The sequence below is a fragment of the Aulonocara stuartgranti genome (assembly GCF_965226115.1).
Source record: "Aulonocara stuartgranti genome assembly, chromosome: 23".
Taxonomy (NCBI): Eukaryota; Metazoa; Chordata; class Actinopteri; order Cichliformes; family Cichlidae; genus Aulonocara; species Aulonocara stuartgranti.
In genome coordinates this window covers 14,757,084-14,780,830 of record NC_138958.1, presented here as the reverse complement: position 1 = coordinate 14,780,830, position 23,747 = coordinate 14,757,084, and the positions used below count along the sequence as shown (strand labels likewise).

At 40.2% G+C, this 23,747-nt stretch overlaps 2 protein-coding genes across 2 annotated transcripts; both read right to left on the bottom strand.

Annotated features, from left to right (window-relative positions):
• Positions 1 to 2,943: 2,943 nt before the first annotated feature.
• On the bottom strand, positions 2,944 to 7,511 carry lrrc8db (leucine rich repeat containing 8 VRAC subunit Db). Its single transcript, XM_082523541.1, has 2 exons — positions 6,814 to 7,511; positions 2,944 to 5,715 (listed from the first exon to the last, which is right to left on the bottom strand). Exon 2 carries the CDS (start codon positions 5,711 to 5,713, stop codon positions 3,158 to 3,160), a length of 2,556 nt encoding a protein of 851 aa, XP_082379667.1. The 5' UTR covers positions 5,714 to 5,715; positions 6,814 to 7,511; the 3' UTR covers positions 2,944 to 3,157.
• A 579-nt stretch (positions 7,512 to 8,090) lies between these two features.
• On the bottom strand, positions 8,091 to 19,453 carry lrrc8c (leucine rich repeat containing 8 VRAC subunit C). Its single transcript, XM_082523542.1, has 3 exons — positions 19,280 to 19,453; positions 15,541 to 15,683; positions 8,091 to 11,079 (listed from the first exon to the last, which is right to left on the bottom strand). Exons 2-3 carry the CDS (start codon positions 15,676 to 15,678, stop codon positions 8,833 to 8,835), a joined length of 2,385 nt encoding a protein of 794 aa, XP_082379668.1. The 5' UTR covers positions 15,679 to 15,683; positions 19,280 to 19,453; the 3' UTR covers positions 8,091 to 8,832.
• Positions 19,454 to 23,747: the final 4,294 nt, after the last annotated feature.

Below are 23,747 nucleotides of genomic sequence, written 5' to 3'. Positions count from 1 at the left end.
AATTTCCAAATTTCCAACACACTCCTAGCAAAAGTATACACATGTATGGCTATCATTAACACTAATTTGCCAACTGTCTGGCACACTTTCACATGTGAAAACTTTCTTAGATAATTAGTTCACTTTGCAATCAGCCTAAGCACTATAATACAGGTAAGCTGTGTGTGCGGAGTACAATGGTGGGAGCAGAAAGAGTGAGAAGTAGAGGAGGCCGAGGAAGAGGACGTGGAGGTGAAGAAGTAGGATGAAGAGGACGACAAGGACAAGGAGGAGCAAGAGGAAGACGAGGAGGGGGCAGAGGAAGCATGTTCACTGCAGACCACGTAACCCATATAGTCATTATGGCGATTGCAAATAATCCTATACTTGGAAATAAACACTTGTGTTTGTTTTGATGTGTTTGACTAAACACCAGTACTTGAAGTTTGGATCCCTCCATGCTTATGGATCTATGACAGAAGTATGAGCTCAAACTGACATAGCCTACCTTGTGCACAGGGAAGGCAAACGCCAGATGTGTTTTGTATTCATACCATCGGTGTGCAGTTGGCGCATTGTGTGCTTAGTAGATGATGGCTTGTGTGTACTGTTTGATACGGAAACACCACTTTTACGAAGGTGTGAAGAGTTAATCTAGCTGTGTTTGCTTTTGCAAGAGAACTACAATGTTTTGATGATTGGGTGACAGGTTTTCTTATTTGTGTGAAGAGTTTTGCAAAATTAGCCAATAGTTACAAAAAATGTGCTTAAGCAATCAGAAAAAACTGTAAGCAATCAGAAAAAACTGTAATTTCATCCTGGATAGCTTTGGCATGTTCTTCCTGTTATGAATCCTCTCCGCCTTAGCTTCCTCCCACAGTCCAAAAATATGTCTATTAGGTTAAATGCTCATTCTAAATGGGCTGTAGGTATGAATTTGAATGTGTGAGACTCTTTCTGTGTTGACCCTGCAATAAACTGGTGATGAATGTAGTACAGGGGTGGCCAATTCCAGGCCTCGAGGGCCGGTGTCCTGCAGGTTTTAGTTCTCACCTTGTGTCAACACACCTGAATCACATGATTAGTTCGTTACCAGGCCTCTGGAGAACTTCAGGACATGTTGAGGAGCTAAATTAGCCATTTAAATCAGCTGTGTTGGTTCAAGGACACATATAAAACTTGCAGGGACACCGGCCCTCGAGGCCTGGAGTTGCCCACCCCTGATGTAGTACATAGGCATTACTGGTTTTAACAGAAACTCTGTTAAAAAGCAGAAGGTTGTCAGGTAAAATGTGACTGTTGCATTTTTTCATGTAGCCCAGGTGTGTGCAGGTGTCTGGTAAAACAACATGTCAGCAGTTTTCTTACTGGTGGATGAGGAGAAAAACCTGTTCTGGCTAAGCAAAGAACAAACAAACAAAAAGAACAGTGAGATATGAGACATCAAGGCTTTCACAACACAAATATACAGAATAATTTCACATTTTTGTGCATAAAAGTATTGCAGTGCAATTTTATTATAATTTCTAGCATTTCATAATAGCAATAATAACTGTATAGCATTCCTTTATTATGTAACATAGCGCATTTTAGAAACAGGTTTACAAAGTGCTGTGCAGAAAAACACAGAAAACACAATGTAAGTACACAAAAAATACATGAGAAATATACTGATCAGAACAGTACAACATAACTAGACATAACAGTTAAAGTAAAAACAATAATTAAACAAAGCATCTTTGTGATTTGGCTGAAAGGAATATGGTGTCTATTGATTAAAAAAGAAAAAAAAAGATTAAAGACTGAAGCAGTAGCAAAAGAGGTTAATGGAAATTTCAACATATAGGTGTACATCTTCAAAATGCACGATAAGCCTAAAGAAGGTGGAATACGCTTAATGAGAATATACAGTTAATTGTGGTTTATTGGTTAGTGGTAGTACATGAGGAGGGTGAATAACAGTGAAGGTAAAGACTCAGCTTGTTGTGCATGAGAAGTGAGGTTCCTGACACTAACAGTTTTGAAATGTTTATAATAACAATATAGATGAAGTTGAGATTTTTAAAGGATTCAAATCACATCCTCATTTACAGTCTCCATGATAGATTTGGTTTTGTAGTTTTAAGCACATCTCTGTAATTGTAACTGAAATGCATTGAAAAAAATCCAAAAAGCGATGCCACTTCCCATACACGGCACCCTGTTATCGCTCGTACAGATTCGATTTGAAAGTAGAGATAAAGTGCTTGATAAAAACAGTAAAACCAGTGAGCTCTGTTTATTATCCAGGAAAATGACAACATTGCTTCTGGAAAGAGATGCTTCTGTTAACTTTAAGTATTAAATATAAAATGTTTGTTAAAAGGGAAAACAGCAAAAACAACAGAAAATAAATAAGGCACACACAAAAACAAAGAAACTAACGTTATCTGATTAAAGTGCTGCCATTTTTGAGAAATAATACTTTTTTTGTGAGAGTTACATGAAAAGATTGATAGAACGTATTCATGCTAAATATAGAGCTACAGTTAGCTGAGCTCAACATTAAAGATTAAAAATACAGAGAAACCACTTTATTTTGTTCAACAAACAAGCTGAATACTGTATGCTACTTATTTAACTTTAAATATGCATGGATTTAATTTCATGGTCAGTTCACAGATTGTAGCGGTTTCCCCATTTTTCCAATCTTTTTGCTAAGCTACGCTAAGCTAATCATCTCCAGGTTGCAGCTTTATACTTCATTGTCAGATCTGGCTGGAGATACATGCAGGCATCAATCCTTTTAATCTCACTCTTCACACAAAATACTCATAATAAAGTTAATCTTAAAAAACCTAACAAATTAAGTCACAGCAGTAAAAGGGGTACACTTTCAATAATATATTTTTTCCCATTAATCTACTATAGATGTTTGTGAATACTATGATTAAGAAGTATAAGGTGTTTGAGGTGCTGCTATGCATTTACAGTAACTAAAAATAAAAGGAAAGGGGAAAAAATCAAGACAAGACACAAGCCATGACATTTCCAGTGGTACCAACCCTGTATTTGCTATGTTTACTGTGTATAACCCTAAAAGCCCAACATGTGCACTAGCTGTTTTCTAGCACTAATGCACTTAAAAAACAAAGACTTGAGAGAAAATGGCCAACATTTGATGTCATATAGGATGTAACTACCGTCCATCACTTAAACATTTACATCCATTAGCAAAAGAAACACTGGTTTCCTGATTGATGCTCTCTTTTACTTCAATTGGAAGTGAGTCAAAGAGATGATCCTCCACAATCAGGCAGCTCCTGCGAAGGAGGGAACACTGACCGAGCTGAGCTGGGAGACGCTCCAGACAGTTTCCCTTCAATTCCAGATGTGTGAGCTGAGAAAGTTGGCCAATTTTCTCTGGAACAGAGGAGATACAGTTGTGGCCAAAGCATAAAGTCCTTAGTTTGGTGCATTTGAACAGTTGCTTGGGAAGTGCCTCAACTTTGTTACCGGTAATGGCAAAGTATAGGAGGTTCTGGAGAAAGCCCACCTCTGGTGGGATTACCACTATAGAATTATGGCTAACATCGAGGTGCCGCAACTTGAGAAGTGTGAATAATGGTGAAGGCAGAGATTCCAGCTTGTTGTGTGAGAGATAGAGCGACTCCAGGTTTTTAACATGGCTGATTGACAGTGGAATAGTGATGATCTTATTGTGCCAAAGTTTGAGACACGTTAGTCTTTTCAGGTGCTGAAAGCTGATGACCTCTTCAATGGTGCGAATGTTGTTGGATTTGAGATCAAGTTCCTGAAGGTTGTTCAAACTGAAGATGGCGTGAGGGATTCGTTCCAGTTCACAGTTATGCAGTTCCAGTTCTGCAAGGTTCATCATTTTCTTCAAACTGTTCAGCACTAAGAGCTTTGTACCATCATTATGAATAACCAACTTTAACAGATGTGGTGACAGATCGGTTATGTTTGTAGGGATCTTTGTCAGGTTGCTTTTGAGGTGCAGAATCTTTAGGTGCCTGAGATCTCGCAGAGACTCAAGTCCAATCAGTTTGTTGTTTTCGGAGTTCAGGTTACCCACCAAATAGAGTTCCCTTAAATTTTTCAACATGTATACCCAGCTAGGAATCTCTGCAACATCTGTGAATTTGACATGAAGGCATCGGAGGTGATCACGAAGGAAAATGAAAGCTGTCTGCTCAACTTTGGCAGGACAGTGGTAGAAGTGCAGGTCCTGAAGGTTTATCATTTGTGAGATCTTCGCTGTTATTTTGGCTTCTGGGATTAATTCTAGTTTCAGAATTTCCAAGTCAGTGAGATCAAACACAGCATCCGGAACTCCAGATAGCATGAAAAGATGAAGTTCCAACTTATCTTGAGGATTGCGCGTCACATGCTGGCGTAACTTGTCAAAGGTCCATTCATGGTTCAGGCTGATTTCGCGAAGTTTATTCTCACTCACCTCAGAGAGAAAAACCCCAAAACGCTTTGAATACAGCTGGTCGTATTGATCAACCATGTGGAGGAGGAATGCAAAGTCATTTTTAACATCAGGAATGTCACTGAAGCTGCTCTCCTCTCTGACCTTTTCAAAGGAATACTCTTTGAGTGGTCGCCGAAAAAGCCAGAACAGTGTGTATATGCAGATCACGCCATAAACGCATATGAGAGCAATATAACTAACAAGGAGCTTGTTTAACATAAATGCCATGTTATGTGTACAATGGAACTTGGTATATCCAGTCAAATGCTTTATTTCAGGCTCACACACATGGTCAAAATCTATATAAGCAACAAACGTCATTGTGTAGCACAGGATCAGAATAAATTTCACAGTTTTGATAACTGTCTGTATGGCATAGAGTCTATAAATCAAATCACTGTCTTCCACATGAGCACGGAATTTCCGAACTTTCTCAAACAGGGCCTTCGCTTGCTCGCCATCTTTCTTGTCCAGTATAGTCATGGAGGGAATTTCACTCACAAGCTTTTCAGCAGAAAAGGTAACCCCAGATTTAGTCAGCACCGGAGCGGACTGGTTCGGACTTCCCTCCTCGCTACTTGTGGACAGATGTTTCAGGAGAGAGGAGGCCCTGGCCAGCCTCTGCTTGTTCTCTGACGAATCCTCGCACGCAGTCTCAGACAGAGCTTTGGTAGTCCAAGGTGATTCAAAACACTTTCCCAGTATGGAAACAAAATGTTCTACTTTTGAGCTTGTTTTGGGGTATTTGAACCAGAAGTTGCTACTGACCATCAACACAATAGTGTGAATTAGGGCAAGGTATGGGAAATATTTTGAATACCAAGGTAGGGCGACATGGTAGCACATCTGGTTGACAAAAACATACTGCTGAAAATCCAGCTTGGTCCTGACGCCTGTAGGATAGGGCTGTCCGATGGTAGCTGGCTGTGTGAAGTGAATGGTAGGCGTGACGCTATCGGGAGGCCTTTTAGCCATGAGAGGAGCAGCTTGCTCCCCAATGGCACTCTCTTTGTTCCAAAAGCCATTGGTTGGCTCTGGTGCTTCAGGTTCCAAGAAACCCCCGGACCGCTCTGGAGTTTGCTCCAGAATGGGAAGACAAACCACTTGGTCCTTAGTTAACTGCATCGTTCCAGAAAATATGGCCAACATCAACATGACAATACCAAGATAATCCATGAAGACATCCCACCATGGCTTCAGTATTCTGTAAGTTGGCTGGATGTCATTCAGGGAGGCTACTTCTGTGAGCGTGAACATTCCTGCAACAGAAAACAACTTTAGTAAGAAAATGTGCATAGAATTATATAACAGTTGATGTTTTTGTACTGAATTGTTTTCACATAATGTCTCGGTCCATAATAAACCCACACATGAAGGAGTCTTAGATGTACCTTGTAAGCTGTTTACAGATATCCTCATCCCAATGGTACTCTGTAAAAGCGTTCCCTGACTTAAAGAATTAAAGAAATTGGGGAGGTGACATGTTGTAGATGTCACGCTGTAATGGACAATTGCAATTTAACTGGTCCAAGTGCAACCTTCTAACCGTTAATCCTGCCTTTTGTTCACTTACATTAAATTGACTCCACTGCAATCACATTTATTCTCGTAAAGCTGGATCCATTAGGGGTTTAGTGAAAAAATGCACAGCTAGTATCCCTGTCTCAAATTTCAGCTACAGCTACATTTCTCAGGAACATTTAGAGCAGACTCAGAGAAGACAGCCTCTTGGGATTGTAGCTTTAGAGAGGAGCCAACACTTGAACTGACACATGATCTGAGATGTCAGTGTGCAAAACAAACGGTGCTGTCTGCAGAGCAGCTGTAAATCCTAAGCATCTATTGCGTCTCTTTTCTGTGCCTGGTTTTCTCTGCACTTTACTCCGTGACACTGTCATAGTGGCTCTAGAGAGGCTCAACATGCTGAATACTGTTTGAGCACTGAAAACACGTGATACACAAACAGCTGCTTCGGTGTTGCTATTTAAAGAAAAAAAAAAAACTAAATATAATCGTTTACCCCTACGAATAAATCTGTTGTGGTTAAAGCATGAAGGTCACTGTTTTCCATGGGGCTGCAGAGCAGGCTGAGACCGGCTCCAGCAGCAAGACGCATCCATGCACTCAAAACAAGGGGTGGGGGATGTACGTGACGCCTTTAAACGCAGCACAAAAAATCTTCGGCTGCAGAAAATCACCTTCACATTAAAACAGTACACTCCGTGCAGGTTTAATTCTCTGTCCAGCTCCACTAAATTTTATAACACCATACAGCCTGCTAACGTTATTGAGCCAACGCACTGCGGCTACATTTAAAGACCTTAGATGATTTACACTCAAAACAGCCGCATACTCACCTTCAGGGAGTCTGATCCGGTTTTGCGGATGCCAGCAGTACCGAACAACGCCTCTTCTCACTTGCCATGTTTCCCTGATGAGATGAATCCGTCCATTCTTCGCACTAGTTCAACCGTGGGCCTGCCGGCAGAGCTGTAAGCAGCTTATCTGACTACCCCTACTCGGCTTCAGATGGTACGGTCCTCTGCCTCTGACTGGGCGAAACAGCCCGGCACGGCAGCACCAGCTGCTGGAGGTGAACACCGTTTGTTTGATATGCTCGTTCACCGGGGCCGGACCACCTCAGGACTTTGCACCAGGTCCGCGAAACTGTGCATTTTTTATGCGCAGGTTAAATCTTCCCTAATATTGCGCATGTTTTCTGTTCCACATCAGGACCTGATACGACGGCACAGAGCGTTTTGAAGCCCTTGTTTCAATTGACAGCAAGTGCAGGATGACCCACTGAAGTTAGGGACCGTGGCAAAAGTGCAAATGCCACATTTAAAACTGGTTTACCAGAAAAGTGCAAGAAAACACTCAATTTTCTGATTGTCAGCCTTCACTTTCAAACGGGAACATGCGAGCCCTTTTTTATTACACCTTTTAATTAATAAAAAAAATCTTTACTGACAGCTGCAACCAAGCCCCCTTTGTTTACAAAGGCACATTGCATTCACCAAAAGGAAAAAACATGTGACCACATCTTGTAATTACAGCTTACAATTTATGGGTAGAAGATTTCATGGGCTTGTAATTACTAAATACCATGTGATAACTGTGAGATAAGATTTCTTTCATTTTCCTTTTTTTGTAGATGCAAAGCATTTTCATAATTGCTGAATCAAATAACATTACTTTAAAAAATCTTACTGAGCTTGGATGTTTTTCCGAGATAACCATCGAAATTATTTTGTAGACACTTCATACCAAATACATATTTTTTTTATCCGAGGCCCTGTGCAATTTCAATAATAATCTTCTTTACAGTTATTAATCCTCAACAGCCAGCAGGTGATGCTTCATCCAACAACACAGTTGAATACAGGACATTGTCCTTTGTGCTGTTTCCTCTTTTAGACGCTTTAGATTTTGCATCACTGGTCAGTAAACCAATAAAATCAAAACTGTATTGCATTTTATTTGCAATATTCTGACATTTAAAAATTCCAAATGACATTTTTTTAAAAACTCAAATTTTATTGGTCAATGACATAAAAATACTGTTCATGAAAATGCATATTTCTTACGCTGCATATTTTTTGCTCACACTTAGAGACAAAGACAAAGACCAGTGTGACATCATCCTTCAGGCTTTTAATGCACTTTAAAATGACAGCTTCCTACAATAGAGAACTGTTTAATTCTAGTTTCATTCTAAGTTTCTAGATTCTATGTATATTCCATAAGAACTTTCCTCTTTTCCTGTGATCCATGTGAAGTAACAGTCTCTTAGATCTAAATATATACAGTACAGCCTAAGGCTACTGGCCTACACATAAATGTGTGGTCATGAATGTGAAGATTTACATTCAGTCATGACGCAGTGACTGGAAATAGGCTTTGCAGAAAGGCTTTAACAATATGGGAAATAAGCTTCTTCCTTCTCCACAGATAAAAGAGAAAAATCAATATCACTTTATGTATATAAAGCTAGAGGCAGCAGAGAGTTATTTTATCAGAGACTTCAGGGAGAAAGAGCTGACCTGGCTGTATCAGTGACTACTGATTAATAGACAGATGTGAGACTAAAATAAAACTTTTCTTAAAACTTTTAGAAAGAAAAGGAACACTTTCTCATAACGCGGAACTCTCTCTTTAAGATTGAGTAGTGGCCGTATAAAGTGTCCCTGCAGCAGCCACACTCAATGTGACAATAGATGAATATGTCATTTTCCTTCAGTTAATAAAACAAAAGAACAAAAAGATATCTCTAGCATGTTTATAATGCTTAAATATAACAATGACTTCATATTAAACAAATGCTCTGAATTGATAGACAGAACAAACAGCAGGCACTACGGCTACAGTAAGGCATCTCACTCAGCCTTCATTTGATCCCTGACATCTGAAGGCAGAGTTTCAAACAGTGTCTCCTCAACTATAAGGCCACTGCGCTTCAAAGCGCGACAGAAAGCAAGCTCCTGTGGCAGGAACTCAAAGTGGTTGCCTTTGAGCTCCAGGTAGGTCAGAAGAGCTAGATAGGATATTTTTGGCGAGAGTTTGGACAGCGAGTTCTTGCCAAGCTTTAGCGTTTTCAGCTTTTTGCAAAAGAACAGTTCATCTGGTAGATTTTCAATTTTGTTGCAAGAGACAGAAAGGTACTGCAGGCTCTGAAGAACTCCGATTTCTGGAGGAATGAAACGGATGTCATTGTTGGATAGGTCCAGGTAGCGCAGCTTGTTGCACAAGAACAGGTGTGAGGGCAATATCTCAATCTTGTTGTGGCTGAAGTAGAGGTGCTCTAAGCTGCCGAGTTTTTTGATATGCTCTGGGATGTACATGATGCTGTTGTACCAGAGTTTGAGGCAAGTGAGCTTCCGCAGATGCTGGAAGCTGACAATTTCCTCTATCGAACGAAGGTTATTCTCTTTCAGGTCAAGCTTTTGCAGACTTGTTAGGCTAAAGACTGCATGCGGAATGCGCTCCAGATCACAGCGTACTAGCTCCAGCTCTATTAGATTGGTCATCTTTTTCAGGTTGTTGAGCATTACTAGCTTAGTGCCATCGTTGTGTAAATAGAGTTGCTGCAGATGGCTGGAAACATCCACAATCGACTGGGGTATCTTGGTTAAGCTGCTCTTAAGGGAGAGTATTTTGAGACACTTCATTTCCCGCAGAGACTCAAGAACTATATTCTTGGAGGCATCAGAGCTGAGGGACCCAGTAAGATAGAGCTCCTCTAAATTTCGCAGGCCATACATCCAGTTTGGAAGTTCTCTGTTGTCATCGAACTTCACACGAAGCACTTTCAGGTTCTCTTTGAGGAAGGACGTAGCAGTTGTGTGCAACTTTAAAGAGCACTGGTAAAGAGACAGCTCCTGAAGATCTTGCAGCTGTGAGATTGAGGCAGGGATGGTGACATTGTTGATTAGTTCCAGCTTGAGTGACTGCAGCTCTGTCAGTTCAAAGACAGTGTCGGGTAAACCAGAGAACATGAACAGCTGTAGTTCAAGTTTGTTGTTGGAGTTGGTCTGGAGTCTCTGACGCAGTTTCTCTGCAGTCCACTCATGGTTGAGACTGAGCTGTTTCAGTTTGTTCTCACTGACTTCGGAGAGAAAAACTGCAAATCGTTTGGAATACAGTGGGTCATACTGATCAATCATGTGAAGCATGAAAGCAAAGTCATTCTTGACATCTGGGATGTCACTGATGCCCGTTTCCTGTCGCACATACTCGAATGAGTATTCTTTCAGTGAGCGGTAAAACAGCCAGTAGGAGGTGTAGAGGCTTGTTAATCCATAGACAGACACCAAGAACAGGTAACAGCAAGACAACTTAGAAAAGAGATGAGCCATGGTGTGATTGCATTCAAAGACTTTGTAGCCTGTCATGTTCTGGATCTCCTCGATACCGTTGCAACGTACTGTGTTATTTACGTTATTTACTAGAGCGCTGTTATAAGCAATGATCACAAGGAATTTAAACACCTTGAATACAGTCTGGCAAACATACATGAGGTAAAGGATATCTCCTTCCTCAACATGCAAACGGAACTTCTTCACCTTTTCGAACAGAGCTTTAGCTTGTTCACCCTCCTTTTTATCAAGAACACTTGCTGATGGCTGGTCAACAACAATCTTTTCGGCAATAGAACGCAGGGACTGCGTCTTCTCGAGGCTGCCTTCCCCCGGAGACATAGGAATGTTAGACCTAGAAGCGGTGCCCTTTTTATGATCCTGTTCTTCTGGATTTTCTCCAGACACTTCCGACAAAGCTCGTGTGGTCCAGGGAGAGTCGAAGCACTTGCCAAGCATAGAGATAAAATGCTCTATTTTAGAGCTTGAGCCAGGGAATTTGAACCAGAAGTTGCTACACACCATGAAAACTAAAGTGTGCATGAGCACCAAATAGGGAAAGTATTTGGCATACCAATGCAAGGCATTCTCATAGCACATTTGGTTGATGAAACTGTACTGTTGAAGATCTAGATTGGTCTTCAGGCCTGTTGGTACAGTTGAGGTGTTGGACTGCAGATGTAATGGTGACTTCAACCCTACTTCACTGCTGTTGTCTGAAGGCAATGATATTCTCTGAGGAAGGCATATAATTTTATCGTGCATTACCTAAAATGAAATAAAAAAATATATATATATATATTAGAAAGAAGAAATGCATAATAAGGCTCAGTCAGACACAGAAATTAGTGTTTTTCAGATTTCATGCAATGAAGGGTCCACAGTTAAGCTTTTGTTAACTTAAAGGTGAGCCTTTGAAGGAACTACCAATGAAAGCAAAGGACACTGCTGATTGACGTGTGATAAATACCATTAGAACACTAGAATGTCCCCTAGCAATCAACCGTCAGGTACAATCAATGAGCAACAAGCCTTTGTGGCTTAAAGTGCTAAATTGTTTCTCAGTTACGTTTCAAGGGTAATTTGCTTTCCCGAAAATAATTCACAAGAACATTTATAATGAGCACATTTTGACATTTATATCCTTGCAGGTTTCAGCAAACCAGCCATAGGGCCAAAACTGGTAACCCCGGAAACGGAGGATTAATCATAGGGTGGCTACAGTTGTCAAACTGCCTATTGGGTCTGTTGTAACCTAAACCATGATCTTTTATAACCTATGCAAACCTAAACTCGGTAGTTTTAATGGCTGAGCAAGAAAACATTTCTCAAGAGTTAAAATATTTTATGCAAGAAATAAAATAGTGGTGCCAACCCTCGACTCAAGGACATATGATCCTAAGACAGCATCATATGTTTGTCCTGAAGCAAGTATTACAGTATTTTTTTTGCAGGGAATATGTGTTGAATTAGAACATGCACTGCCTCAACCCAGGAGACATTACGCAATTAAGTAGTTTAGAGCATAATGGTCACTGTGATTGCTTTCCAGATCTGATAAGCCTTCAGTATCATAGATCTTTTCCTCAAACTGAATGTCCCATATCACGTGAAATAACAAAATGCTACCCTGCATCTTCCATGTTTTGCTGGCTGTTACTGGTCTGAATGTTCGCATGGATAAACACTGCTTCTCCAGAAAAAGAGAAGCAAAGTCTTTATGGCATTTCCCATCTTTGATTAGACAGGAATCGATGTCTGATCAAAACACCACACTCACTCCATTAGCTTGAATAACACCAAACCCTCCCCCGCATCCTCTGATGTCTCCTTCCTCAACGAGCTCAACAACTTTTATGCTCGTTTTGAGCGAGGGAACCCCACAACCACAACCAAAGCAGACATGACGCCAGACCACCAACCTATGACTCTCTCCCCCACCGATGTAGGAGCGGTGCTGAGCAGGATCAATGTCCACAAGGCTGCAGGCCCTGATGGCATCCCCGGGCGTGTTCTCAGAGCGTGTTCTGGGGAGCTTGCAGGAGTGCTCACAGACATATTCAATCTGTCCTTGGCCCACGCTGTGGTACCGGCCTGCTTCAAATCCACCTCCATCGTCCCGATACCCAAAAACTCCAACCCATCTTGCCTCAATGATTACCGCCCAGTAGCACTCACCCCCATCATCACTAAGTGCTTAGAGCGACTGGTCCTAGCACACTTCAAATCCTGTCTCCCCCCCACCCTGGACCCCCACCAATTCGCATACCGCCGGAACAGGAGCACAGAGGATGCAGTCTCCATCGCAATGCACTCTGTCCTCTCACACCTGGACAACAACAACACCTACGCCAGAATGCTGTTTATAGACTTCAGTTCAGCATTCAATACAATCCACCCCTCACAACTCATCAGGAAACTGACAGACCTGGGCATCAGTTCCCTCATCTGCAAATGGTTACTGGACTTCCTGACCAACCGCCCCCAACATGTCCGGCTGGATAACCGCTGCTCATCTACCATCACAATGAACACCGGTGTACCACAAGGCTGTGTGATGAGCCCTTTCCTCTACTCCCTCTTCACCCACGACTGCAGACCTGCTGATGGTTCCAACACCATCATTAAGTTTGCAGATGACACCACGGTGATTGGCCTCATCAGTGACAACGATGAGGCCGCCTACAGGGAGGAGGTGGATCGTCTGGCTGAGTGGTGCGACAGAAACAACCTGCTGCTTAACACCGAGAAGACCAAGGAGCTCATCGTGGACTACAGGAGGAATGCTGACCCACATCCACCCATCCACATTAAGGGGACGGCTGTGGAGCGTGTGAGCAGCTTCAAGTTCCTGGGAGTCCACATCTCCGAGGATCTCACCTGGACGACCAACTGCTCCAAGCTGGTCAAGAAGGCTCACCAGCGCCTCTTCTTCTTGAGGACTCTGAGGAAGAACCACCTGTCCTCAGACATCCTGGTGAACTTCTATCGCTGCACCATCGAGAGCATCCTGACCAACTGTATAACAGTCTGGTACGGGAACTGCTCTGCCTCGGACCGGAAGGCGTTGCAGAGGGTCGTGAAAACTGCCCAGCGCATCGCCGGAGCACCACTTCCTGCCATAAAAGACATCTACAGGAAGCGGTGTCTGAAAAGGGCTGGGAAAATCATCAAAGACCCCAGTCACCCATCACATGGACTCTTCACCCTCCTGCCCTCTGGGAGGCGCCACAGGAGCCTCCGGACTAAGACCACCAGGTACCGGAACAGCTTCTTCCCCACAGCTGTCAGACTCCTGAACTCTGCCTCCTGACATCTGACCCACGTTAAACTCATGGACTGAACATACACACACCCACAATGGACAACTGTACCCTCAAACACAATAATAACATGGACTGAACCACCACTCACAACCACTAGCACTTTATATAGCCTCTGTAGAAACTATCTACACCCTCACTTATCTTAACTGCACTACTGTATAGCTCTGTGTAAATAATCATTCTGTACATTCGATAATCTTTAATCCTACAACTGTTTACAACTTGCATAGTTCCCATTTCTGTATAGCTGTATATCCCAGATTCTGTAAAGTTATTTATTTCATATTCTGTATAGTTTTTCATATTTATATCCTGTTCATATCCTGTACATAGCTTGTACTCACTACAGCCTGTACATACTTATAGTTATAGAATATTCACAACATACTTCATACCGTGTACATTATAACATACCATAATAGACCCATTTCTGTAATATACTCACATATCTATATTATTGCTAATATATATTGTAATATATCTATATCACTAAAGCACTTCTGGATGGATGCAAACTGCATTTCGTTGCCCTGTACCTGTGCATGTGCAATGACAATAAAGTTGAATTCTATTCTATTCTATTCTATTCTATAAGGAGGTCAAAACGAGTCAGTATTGACTGCTAAAGGTTGAACTATTTGTTAAAAATCAGACACATTTGCACTGTAAGGAGAGCCCTCTTCTGACTGCACCTGTAACACAGATACAAAAAATCCAGTACATCCCAGATACACTGCTGTTTTGATTTCTGTTTTTCTACCATTTAGCCTTGCTACTTTGTGCATTTTCACTAAGAGAGAGCCGTGCATGGATTTCAGTAAGCCACAAAAAGTTACCACATTATTACAGTGCATATAAAGCATTCTCTCATTAACTTTACTTGGGTGCTCTACGTAACCTGATTGCATGTAAACACACTGAGCGCTATCCACCAAATGGCATCAGTAAAAAACAAATGCCTTAGGCGTTTACTTGTAATGTAAATAATGAAAAACAGCTGCTTGACTAAGAGATGCTAATGACAGGAAATGGGGCTCAGAAGAGGAGATGTTATGTGGACTCTGTTTACCTGTTTAAAACTCAGATTCTCGACCCATTTTAGTGAGAAGTGAGGACATAAAATTAATCACTATAGTAAGCAATGCAGTTGCGCTGCAGATATCACAGACAGCAATGCAAAGTCAAGTCAGTGAAAGTCTCTGAAGACTGACTGATTGATCTGCAGAATTTTAAAAACTCAAACTATACAGTAAGTGACGAGATTTCTGTGTCAGGCAGCGTAATACGTTTACATAACTGACTTATAAACTAAACTTGGCTACAAAAAGAATTGTTCACTCAATTTACAACCAATCAGATCACGTCCAAACACTGTAATGGTGAGAATGGGAAACAATGGCAGCTTCCAGCCTGATAAATTTCCTGTTAACATTTTTCTTAAACTGTTTTGGTATCATTTCCAGGATTTACACTAAAGAGTTGTTCAACATTAAAAAAAAAGTCCCTATTTCACACAGAGAGTGAAGTCAAGTAGCGCCTCACAGGAGTTAGGAGTCTTCTGTTTACTAAAAGTGGCTGGGCGGTTAAAGTTTCCACTGGTACACTCCTGATGGGCTGAATGCCTCCCTTGCTTTACACAGGCTGGGTTGTAAAAGCACATAATTAGTGCTTTTTTGAGCTGGTTCCAAAGCAGAAAGCAAAGCAGTAATGTTGCCATCTGGGAGAGTATAGACTTTCTCTGAGTCTAATTATTGTTAAATTTAATGAGAAAACTGTAGAAAAACTTCTCTTATCACATAAACAGAATGTTTGAATCCAAACTTGTGGGTTACTGTGTATTAGCTACACTTCCATTAGTCTCTTTCTTCAAGTAAATACATCACGGTGAGTCAGTCTTACTGACCTGAAGAGTACATCCAAAGACGCCAATCATGAGCATCATTACAGACAGATAGTCAGTGAACACATCCCACCACGGCTTCAGGACTCTGAACGCTGTCTGCTGTTCAGAAAACTGCCGGAATTCCATCACAGGAATCATGGTGCCTGTTACAAAACAATGGAAAAGAACACCACATAACTCTTAGAGAGTACAATTGGGAAATGTATTAGCCTCAGAGAGAACAATGACATTATTAAATTCACAGGGGATTCCTTTTTAAAGCCACTCACCACCAGTGACTTTTATGATGCATCTTACATCCCTTTTGTTGTTGTTGTTTGAACTCTGTCACATCTTTAATGTTTGGCTAACCATTTTAATTTGGCTTTTGAGTATTCTGCTTTTTGCTTATCAGTCAAAGCAGTTACTTTCCTTTCAAAGCTGCCAAAAATGTTCATTTCTTAGGTTCCATTAAAGCTCCCAAACATTTTTACCAAATATCAAGCCATTTTTCCATTGTTTTCTTTTTAGCCTTGAAATATCAAAGCTTTCAACAATATTCCAGGACCAAGCCCACAGGCCTGGGCATTCATGTCATCCTAAAGTAGGGTGGAGAAACTGTTAAAGGACACAATATGTGGACTGCAGCCCAACGTTGTGGGGTAATCAAGGCAATCTACAAACTTGGTCCACATCAAGGGACTGAAACATTAAATGTCAAGGATTTGTGGTAACATAACTGGGTGTGGAGGCTTCCTTCAAAGTCATTATACTTTGACTAACATTTCAATTAACAATGTTAACACTTCACATTAGCTTAATACAAAAATACTGAAGTAAAATTACCAATTTAAACAATCTGCATTCACTAAAAGAAGATTAACCACTAAATAAAAGTATCTGGATATAGATGAGTTTCTTTTGTGCTTCCAGTGTTAACTATTGGCCATACCGGTATGGTATTGGTCCAGAATTTCACAATCAAAACCCTGTATTTTCCTACTTCCCACAATCCAGATAGACTAGTTTTGAACCCTGAACTTTCTCTCTTTGCCCAAACGTCATCTCAAGTGGAACTCTGACATTGTGCAAATGCCCATCTCAAATGTAATTTATTAAGAGCCATTCTATACATTGGACTATAAACATTACTCATTCTGACAAGTGTTTAGACATGAATTTCACAGTCCAAAAGCCCACTGGTTTTGCAGAGTCGGTTCACACCTGGCAACACGATGACTAACAAAACTGATCATAACCAATCACAGCACTTAGCTTGTATACACAACAGCAAGTTGTTGGAGCTATTAATCTCTTTACAGGCTATTTAAAGATTAATTTTGTTAAAACCAGTAGCATGAAAAAGAGCAGTCCCTCACACTGTCATTATGTGGTCACCTTCTTTAAAGTACTGCAGCTGCAGGATCCTGTTTCCAGTGTCTGTCTGGCAGTAGCTTGGTTACACTGTCATTTAAACTGAAGAGGCATGTGACAAACACTCTCCACACTGATTTCTGTAGTAAAACTGACTGAACGATCTAAATAGTCGTCAGATTATAAAGTGCAACATTTGATCATATGCAGCTCCACAGTGGTAAATAGCTACGGTCAATAAAACCTTGTCTTGCATTATTAATAAGTTTAGCCGTAAGGTATTCTTGAACATGTTGCTAAAAGACTGAAGCTTTTAGAGACGTCATGTTTTTCATAGTTCAATTAAGTTTTTTCACCTGGAGTGTCTTTATCGATTCTTCCATTTCACAATCATAACAACAGGAAGGAGTGAGAGAAGCTCTTCAGGAGATGTTTATACGAAACCGTGGCAGGCTTTAAAGGGTCGGTTAGGTCACACAGCAAAAATTATCTTTTCTCACTTAGCTCCAAATAACAATGCAAATAAGTGTAAGTTTCAGCGTTTTGAGATATCCATCTCAATGGAATTTTGTTTATTGCATTTTTTTTTATTTGTCTTTAAAGAATTCTAGCAGCTACATTTTTAACTCTGGTTTGGCCACATTTCTACTCATAAAGAAGTTTATGATGTTGACAATTTAATCGATGCTAAATTTACTCAAGTACTGCATGTAAGTAGCTTCTAGAGTCAGCGTAATATGAAACTGTCATTTATACTATGTCGCTATTTGTGGAGGAGTTTTAGAATTCCTGTTTCAGATCCATGGCGTTCTGGCTGGACTGCAAACTGGTAGAAGACTGATTCCATCTTATTGCTGTTTTATTGCCATCTTGCCACAATAAAGTCACTTTGAAGACTGCAACTTATTAAATTTCTGTTTACGTGTAAGGACTCTGGTTCCGGGATACTGAACAAGCTGAAGTCATCCTACTAACAAATGTATAATCCAGCAAACAGAGTGTTAGAATAGTCTAATGTGCTTGATACGAATGCACGGACAACTTTCTCAGAGTCAGTTTGAGATAAGAAACTTCTGATCTATATTTTTAAAGTGATAGAAAGCAGTTCTAGTGACTGTCAAAACTAAGACCATTCACCAAAACAGATTCCTGACTTGCTCGCTGTATTTCAGAGCAAGGGATGATAAATATGAACACATTTTCTGTCTGACTTTTTTGGACCTCCAGCAAATATTACCGTCTGGTCTGTGTTCAGTTCTAAAAAGTTTCGAGACATCCAACAATTAATGTCATCGGTTCAGCTCATTAATTTGTGAAGAGAGGTTAGATCATCAAAGTAAACCATGTACAACTGTGTATCATCTGTGTAAGTATGATAGAATATATTAGGATTCTTTATGAAAGCACCAACTGGGAGTATGTAAAAGTTAAAGAGTTATCGACCAAGAACAGACCCCTGATGGACCTGCATGTGTGTGTGCAGAAACACAATGACATCATTCCCCGCAAACAACAAACTGAATGTGTGTAAAACCAGCAGCACATCCCTAATTTTATAATATGAATTTCAGGGATGAATTTCACTGCTGTCCTAAAAGAAAAAGTTTGGCCTAAACAAATGTATTTACAAGTAAATTCAACTCAGCTGATAACAAGTAATTTGATGATCATTTGAAAACATGTAATTTGATGTAACTAATTTCTTAATAAATTATTTTACATAAGCACTGAATTTTATGGTGTTTTGGGTTTGTTTTTTTTCTAGACCCTGAGGGCCTCCATAGTTTAATGGGGTGGGGGGAGGGTTGAACGGGCTTCTGTGAAGCCTACACTGTGTTAGGTAAAGGAAAAATACTGTCTTGGTACTGGATGAGTCAGCCATTGAATTGAACTGACCAGGCCATATCCTTGTCCCTTCCTGACAGGAAACTTGTCTGAATCCCAGATATCCAAAAACAGACATGTTTGGAACACACCCAGCCACAGGCATACAACAAGTCCTGTCTCATTAAGGACATGGGGGGAAAAAACCCGCCCGCACTGCGGGACTGGATTTCTCTTTTCTAAGGAGCTACTTTCAAGTCTTTAGACTTTAATGTAAAACGGAAGCGCCGGGAAAACCTTAAAACGTTTTTAGTGGAGATTCAGTGGTGCTCTCTTACAGCGGTGATGTCCACTTTCCTGTAGGCAGATTGCTCTGTAGCATATTCAGACCCTATTTATATAACCGGGACGTAAAGTAACGGTAATCGGGATAACTTGTAATTTGAGAGGCGCTCCGCCGAATATAACTGCGTTATTGTAGCTCCGCTGCGCGTTTGGACAGTGAAAATCCGTCTATCGCGTCGGTTCAACATCACTGACAGTGTTAACGGTAAATATTTACCTTCTCTGAGATGCGAGCTGGACTCGAAGATCTGAGTTGTCGGGTTTCAAGCGATGAAGTCTCCGATCATGATGTGCGTGGCCGCCTTTTCTCCTCTGCCTCTGACCGCCAACCTTCCTAGATCCTCTGCCAGAGCATGCAGGCATGTATACTGTGAGCCACAGGGGCGTGGACATCTCAGGAAACCCCAGCAGATGTTTGTAATGCATGGAAACTGCAGCTGGCTGCTAGTATTGATGACAATAGTACTAACATTAAGGCTTATTAAAAATGTATGCATTTATTTGACTTTCAATACAGCTGAAAAGTAAAATTCCTTTATTAAAACTCATCAGTATACTCTCAGAGTATCGGTCTCAAACAGTCAAGTTTTTTTTTCTTTACTCAACTGATTTATCAGTCTTTTGTTGGATGTTTGTTACATTGCAGATCACAATTAAACAAAGTGTGTTTACAGCAACAACATTAAACTGTTCACGCAAGAGCAAATATGCCAAATTTAATTGATCAAAAATGAGATATGTTTTAACACGGGCCTTTCTAATGAATGCATGGTAAGTATGTAAGTAACATAATATAAGGACTGACAGTAAAGTTTTTTTTTAAAACTCCATAAAGTATTAAATGAAAGGTGCTCAGTATGCAAAAAAAAAAAAAAAAAAAAAATCCTTAAAGATGCAAAAACTTTACTTTATGATTCTACTTTATTTCCATCTGAAATGTAAGTATAGCAACAAAACTGAGGCGACAGTACAAATACATCAAATCCATCCCCCCCAACTGATGAGAAAATGTTGAACGTTTAAATTAACCTTGTTGCACTAAAATCAAGCTGAACAGCAGCAGCAGTTTCATCATTTGCCTTGAGATTCACTTTAAAAGTGCAGTCTCATATTGATTCTTTTATTTTTTTTGTTTGAGAGGTTCTTTGTAGGACATCAGATCAGGAACCAAATTGCTATTCATGCCGTAGGCTAAAAGGGACGGTAGACTTAAAGTGAGAGGAGTTAAAACAGCTCTTTTCAGGCACAGGGTGAACTGAGGAACTCTGAGTCATGCAGCCGTGTAACAGCTCGCGGTTGCTTTACTCTGTTGCCCTTGAATAATTTAACAGTATTTTTATGCTAACTAATACGTGCAGGCCCATGCTCCTGACTGGTGCTTGCATATGCCCATCATCCTGCCTTCCTCACCTGTCTGCTCCTTATGAATTATACCTGCTGCCAGTTTCATTGGTCTGGTGCCTGGTAACATGCTGTTAATCAGGGCAGCTGTGATTTAAAATAAAAAGTCTGACCCATGCCTTTGTTGTTTACCGTTTTATTCCACTGCACTGCACCGCCTCCACCACCTCCCTACAAAATTCAAATAAAGTACTTAACTCTAACCCTTTTCATTCTGTTATTTAAAGTCACTCCTCCTCCCCTCCTCCCAGTGAGCTGAGGTCGTAACAAGAGGACTCCAAGAACAAAAACATGAATTTGAGGAAATGAGCACAACGGATCCCCATTATGTAAAAGCAGTGTAAAAATGAACCAGTTTGCCTTTGAAAAGCAATTAAGTAAAACACAGATTAGTGAAAGTATTTAAAAGTTCTGTAGCTTCCACCACTGAATTCCACTTTAGGAATTAGAGACTCTTTGTGCTATACTTCTGTTATCTTGCAGGAAAGCTTTTAAGTTGTTTTGAACACTGTTAGCTCTTGTGGCTGTTGCAGACATCAACTAACAAGTATTACAAATACTGCCTCTGTTTCCTGCTGCACAGACTGATAGTGCAGTTCGAGTGAGCTGTTACTATAATGTAAAATATTAGAGTGCCATTAAGACATCGCCTCGTACTTCCCACTGCCATCAATTTTAGTCCAGCAGCACTTCCACTGCATCTTGTAGAGAACTTAAAGAGCAGATGCTACCCGATACCATCTTCTTGAAGGCTAATCTATTCACTTAGTGAATCACTTTGCAGCTTCCAAACCAGTATACACCAGTAATATTTTAATTGTTTTGTATTTTCAAGCACATACTCTTCTCAGTTTAGGTCCAGTTAATGCAGTGTAAAACAATTGGCATGATCTATGAGATAGATCATTTATCACGAGGGAATACATAGCTCAGAATAGTTTTAATTTTCATTACTTGAGGTGTTTTGTGTAGTTTATATCAGTGAGAGTACTGTTTTCATATCCACATAACCAATATGACGCTTTTTCATCATCCACTGTGAAATGTTGGTTTCTCTAAAGTGCTTGGCCTTCTTCCAGTCCTTGTGTATTGACACTAATGCTTTAGGACCTCTATAGATCTTTTTTGACAGGAGTTTTTATGGTTGGAACTTTCTGTTCTTTATTTTATAAAATTACATCTGTGATGAAGTTTCTTTTCTCTCTTTCTCTGGGAACAAAGCTTGATATAGTGATGTTGTGATGGTGTCCTAACATTTGATTTGTTTTTCAGCTCTATGCAGTGTCCCCTTAGAAACATTCAGTGTAGCCATGATTTAAAGTCGAGAAAGCCCCTCTTTGGTTAGAATAACATTACGACTTTTATCACTTTGACTTATTTCTGGTGCCACCTTTCCCACTCTCCCACTGCTACTTAACAAGAATTGCTATGTTGGAAACTTGAAGCACAGCCATATTTGGGTGAACAAAGGCTGCAAGTTTATTTACCTGACGATTTGATCTAATCCACGTCCACATTTCATCTGAAAGCTGTTTCCATGGAAGCATACAGCTCAGACAACCTTACCCTTGTACAAAGGAGTTTGGTTGCTAAATAAAAAATATTGCAAATTTGGAATTTATTTAAATCTGGGAAAAAAAGTTACTACATTTTTAATGAGGTCATTTAGCATATTTAGTTCTACACAAACTTTTTGTATTTTGAAATTTGAATTGGCAGAATTTATTCAAAATGCAATGAAGGAATAAAAAAATGGAAATATATTTGCACATCTTTCTTTTGATAATTTGGTTATGTATTCCTGATTAAATGTAATCCATTTGAAGACAACTCAGTCTATGGGTTTATTAGGAAAGAAATAGTTGGAAATAAATCCATGAAAATCAGTGGGGTTGAGATTTAAAAGTGATGTAACACAAAGTTTACTGTAACTGTAAAAATCATATAAAGCAATAAAAATCTGATCCGAAGGCAACGTGCTGTTGAAAGTGCTTTCTTGGCAGGTTTCTCAGAAAGGCGGTCAGATATTTAATGTCTTCAAATATCCCTACGGACATATGATTGAAAATTCAATAGGGATAAGCCAGAGAAAAGCTCTGGCAAGGCATCCCATATTCCTCTGTGTTTTCCTACCTTGATTTAATATAAAATATAGAAAATAATGTTGTTTTTCCAAATAATAACAGCAGTAAATAAACACTCATTTACTAAAATTTACAGAATTAAGTATTACAGCCCTCATTTCTTTATATTTTCCTAGGAAAATGTAAAATAGGTGCACAGGTTTAGTTGAACATCTGCAAACATACAAAGAAATACAGAATGTAAGGCAAAAACTGCATTTGTACAAATTTAATGAGCTTAAAAGTCTATATATGGTATGACCACGTTTATTCTTCATCATAGCCTGACCTCTTAGACAAGCTTTCCGGTAATTTCCTCAGGAATAGTTCTCCAGGCTTCTTGCAGGACATTCAGAGCTCTTGTTTCGATGTTAGCTACATTTTGTTCCACTTTCTGTCCAGATGATCATAGACTGCTTCAATAATGTGAGGTCCTGGATCCAGGGTGGCCAACCCATGCCTGATTGTCTTCAGTTGTATGGTTTTCTATCTATGTATGCTTTTAGTGCATTGGCAGCGTGTTTGGGACCATTTTCATAAGGAACAAATTAAACTACTGCCAATCAGATGCTTTCCAGATAGTACTGCATGGTCAATGCTCAAAATGCCAACAATTTTGACAAGATCCAGAAGACCACTGGCTGACATGTAGCCCCAAACTGCATTTATTGTCCAATTCACCCAGAAATGTTCGATAACCTTGTTTCCAAATACAACCCTGCATATCTTGTTACACATTGCCACGGTGTCAGTCTTGGCACAGACTCATAAACAATCCACCCAGGACTGTTTAATTGGATGTGGTGGCTGTTTTGTTAAACGTGACATTAACAGCATCAACTGGCTTATAGATGCCGACTCATTTAATAATGAACTAATGGACAGAGTAAAAAAAGTGACCGCAAAGACTACTTAGGTGAAATCATTATTTGTTACCCCACACGTGACAAAAACGTCACCTCACAGGCCTGTGTGGTAGTAAAGTGCTGCCTTCACGTCCGTTACGTAAACAAATAATTGAAGACGAAACGTGAACTTAGGAGTTTTAACGGTCCTCATGCTGTTAAGTGTTAAGTGACTTTCGTTGGATTTCTAAAAATTAAATAAAGTGTGTATTGCTTTTCCTCATGAGTCGAGCCATTTACTCATATCACTAAGTAG

Bases quoted from the DNA above. Each gene is read 5' to 3' on its own strand.
- lrrc8db (XM_082523541.1), bottom strand. From the start codon at position 5,713: ATGTTCACGCTCACAGAAGTAGCCTCCCTGAATGACATCCAGCCAACT.
- lrrc8c (XM_082523542.1), bottom strand. From the start codon at position 15,678: ATGATTCCTGTGATGGAATTCCGGCAGTTTTCTGAACAGCAGACAGCG. The intron at 11,080-15,540 runs GTCAGTAAGACT...ATTTCATTTTAG, and splicing joins TCTTTGGATGTACTCTTCAG to GTAATGCACGATAAAATTAT.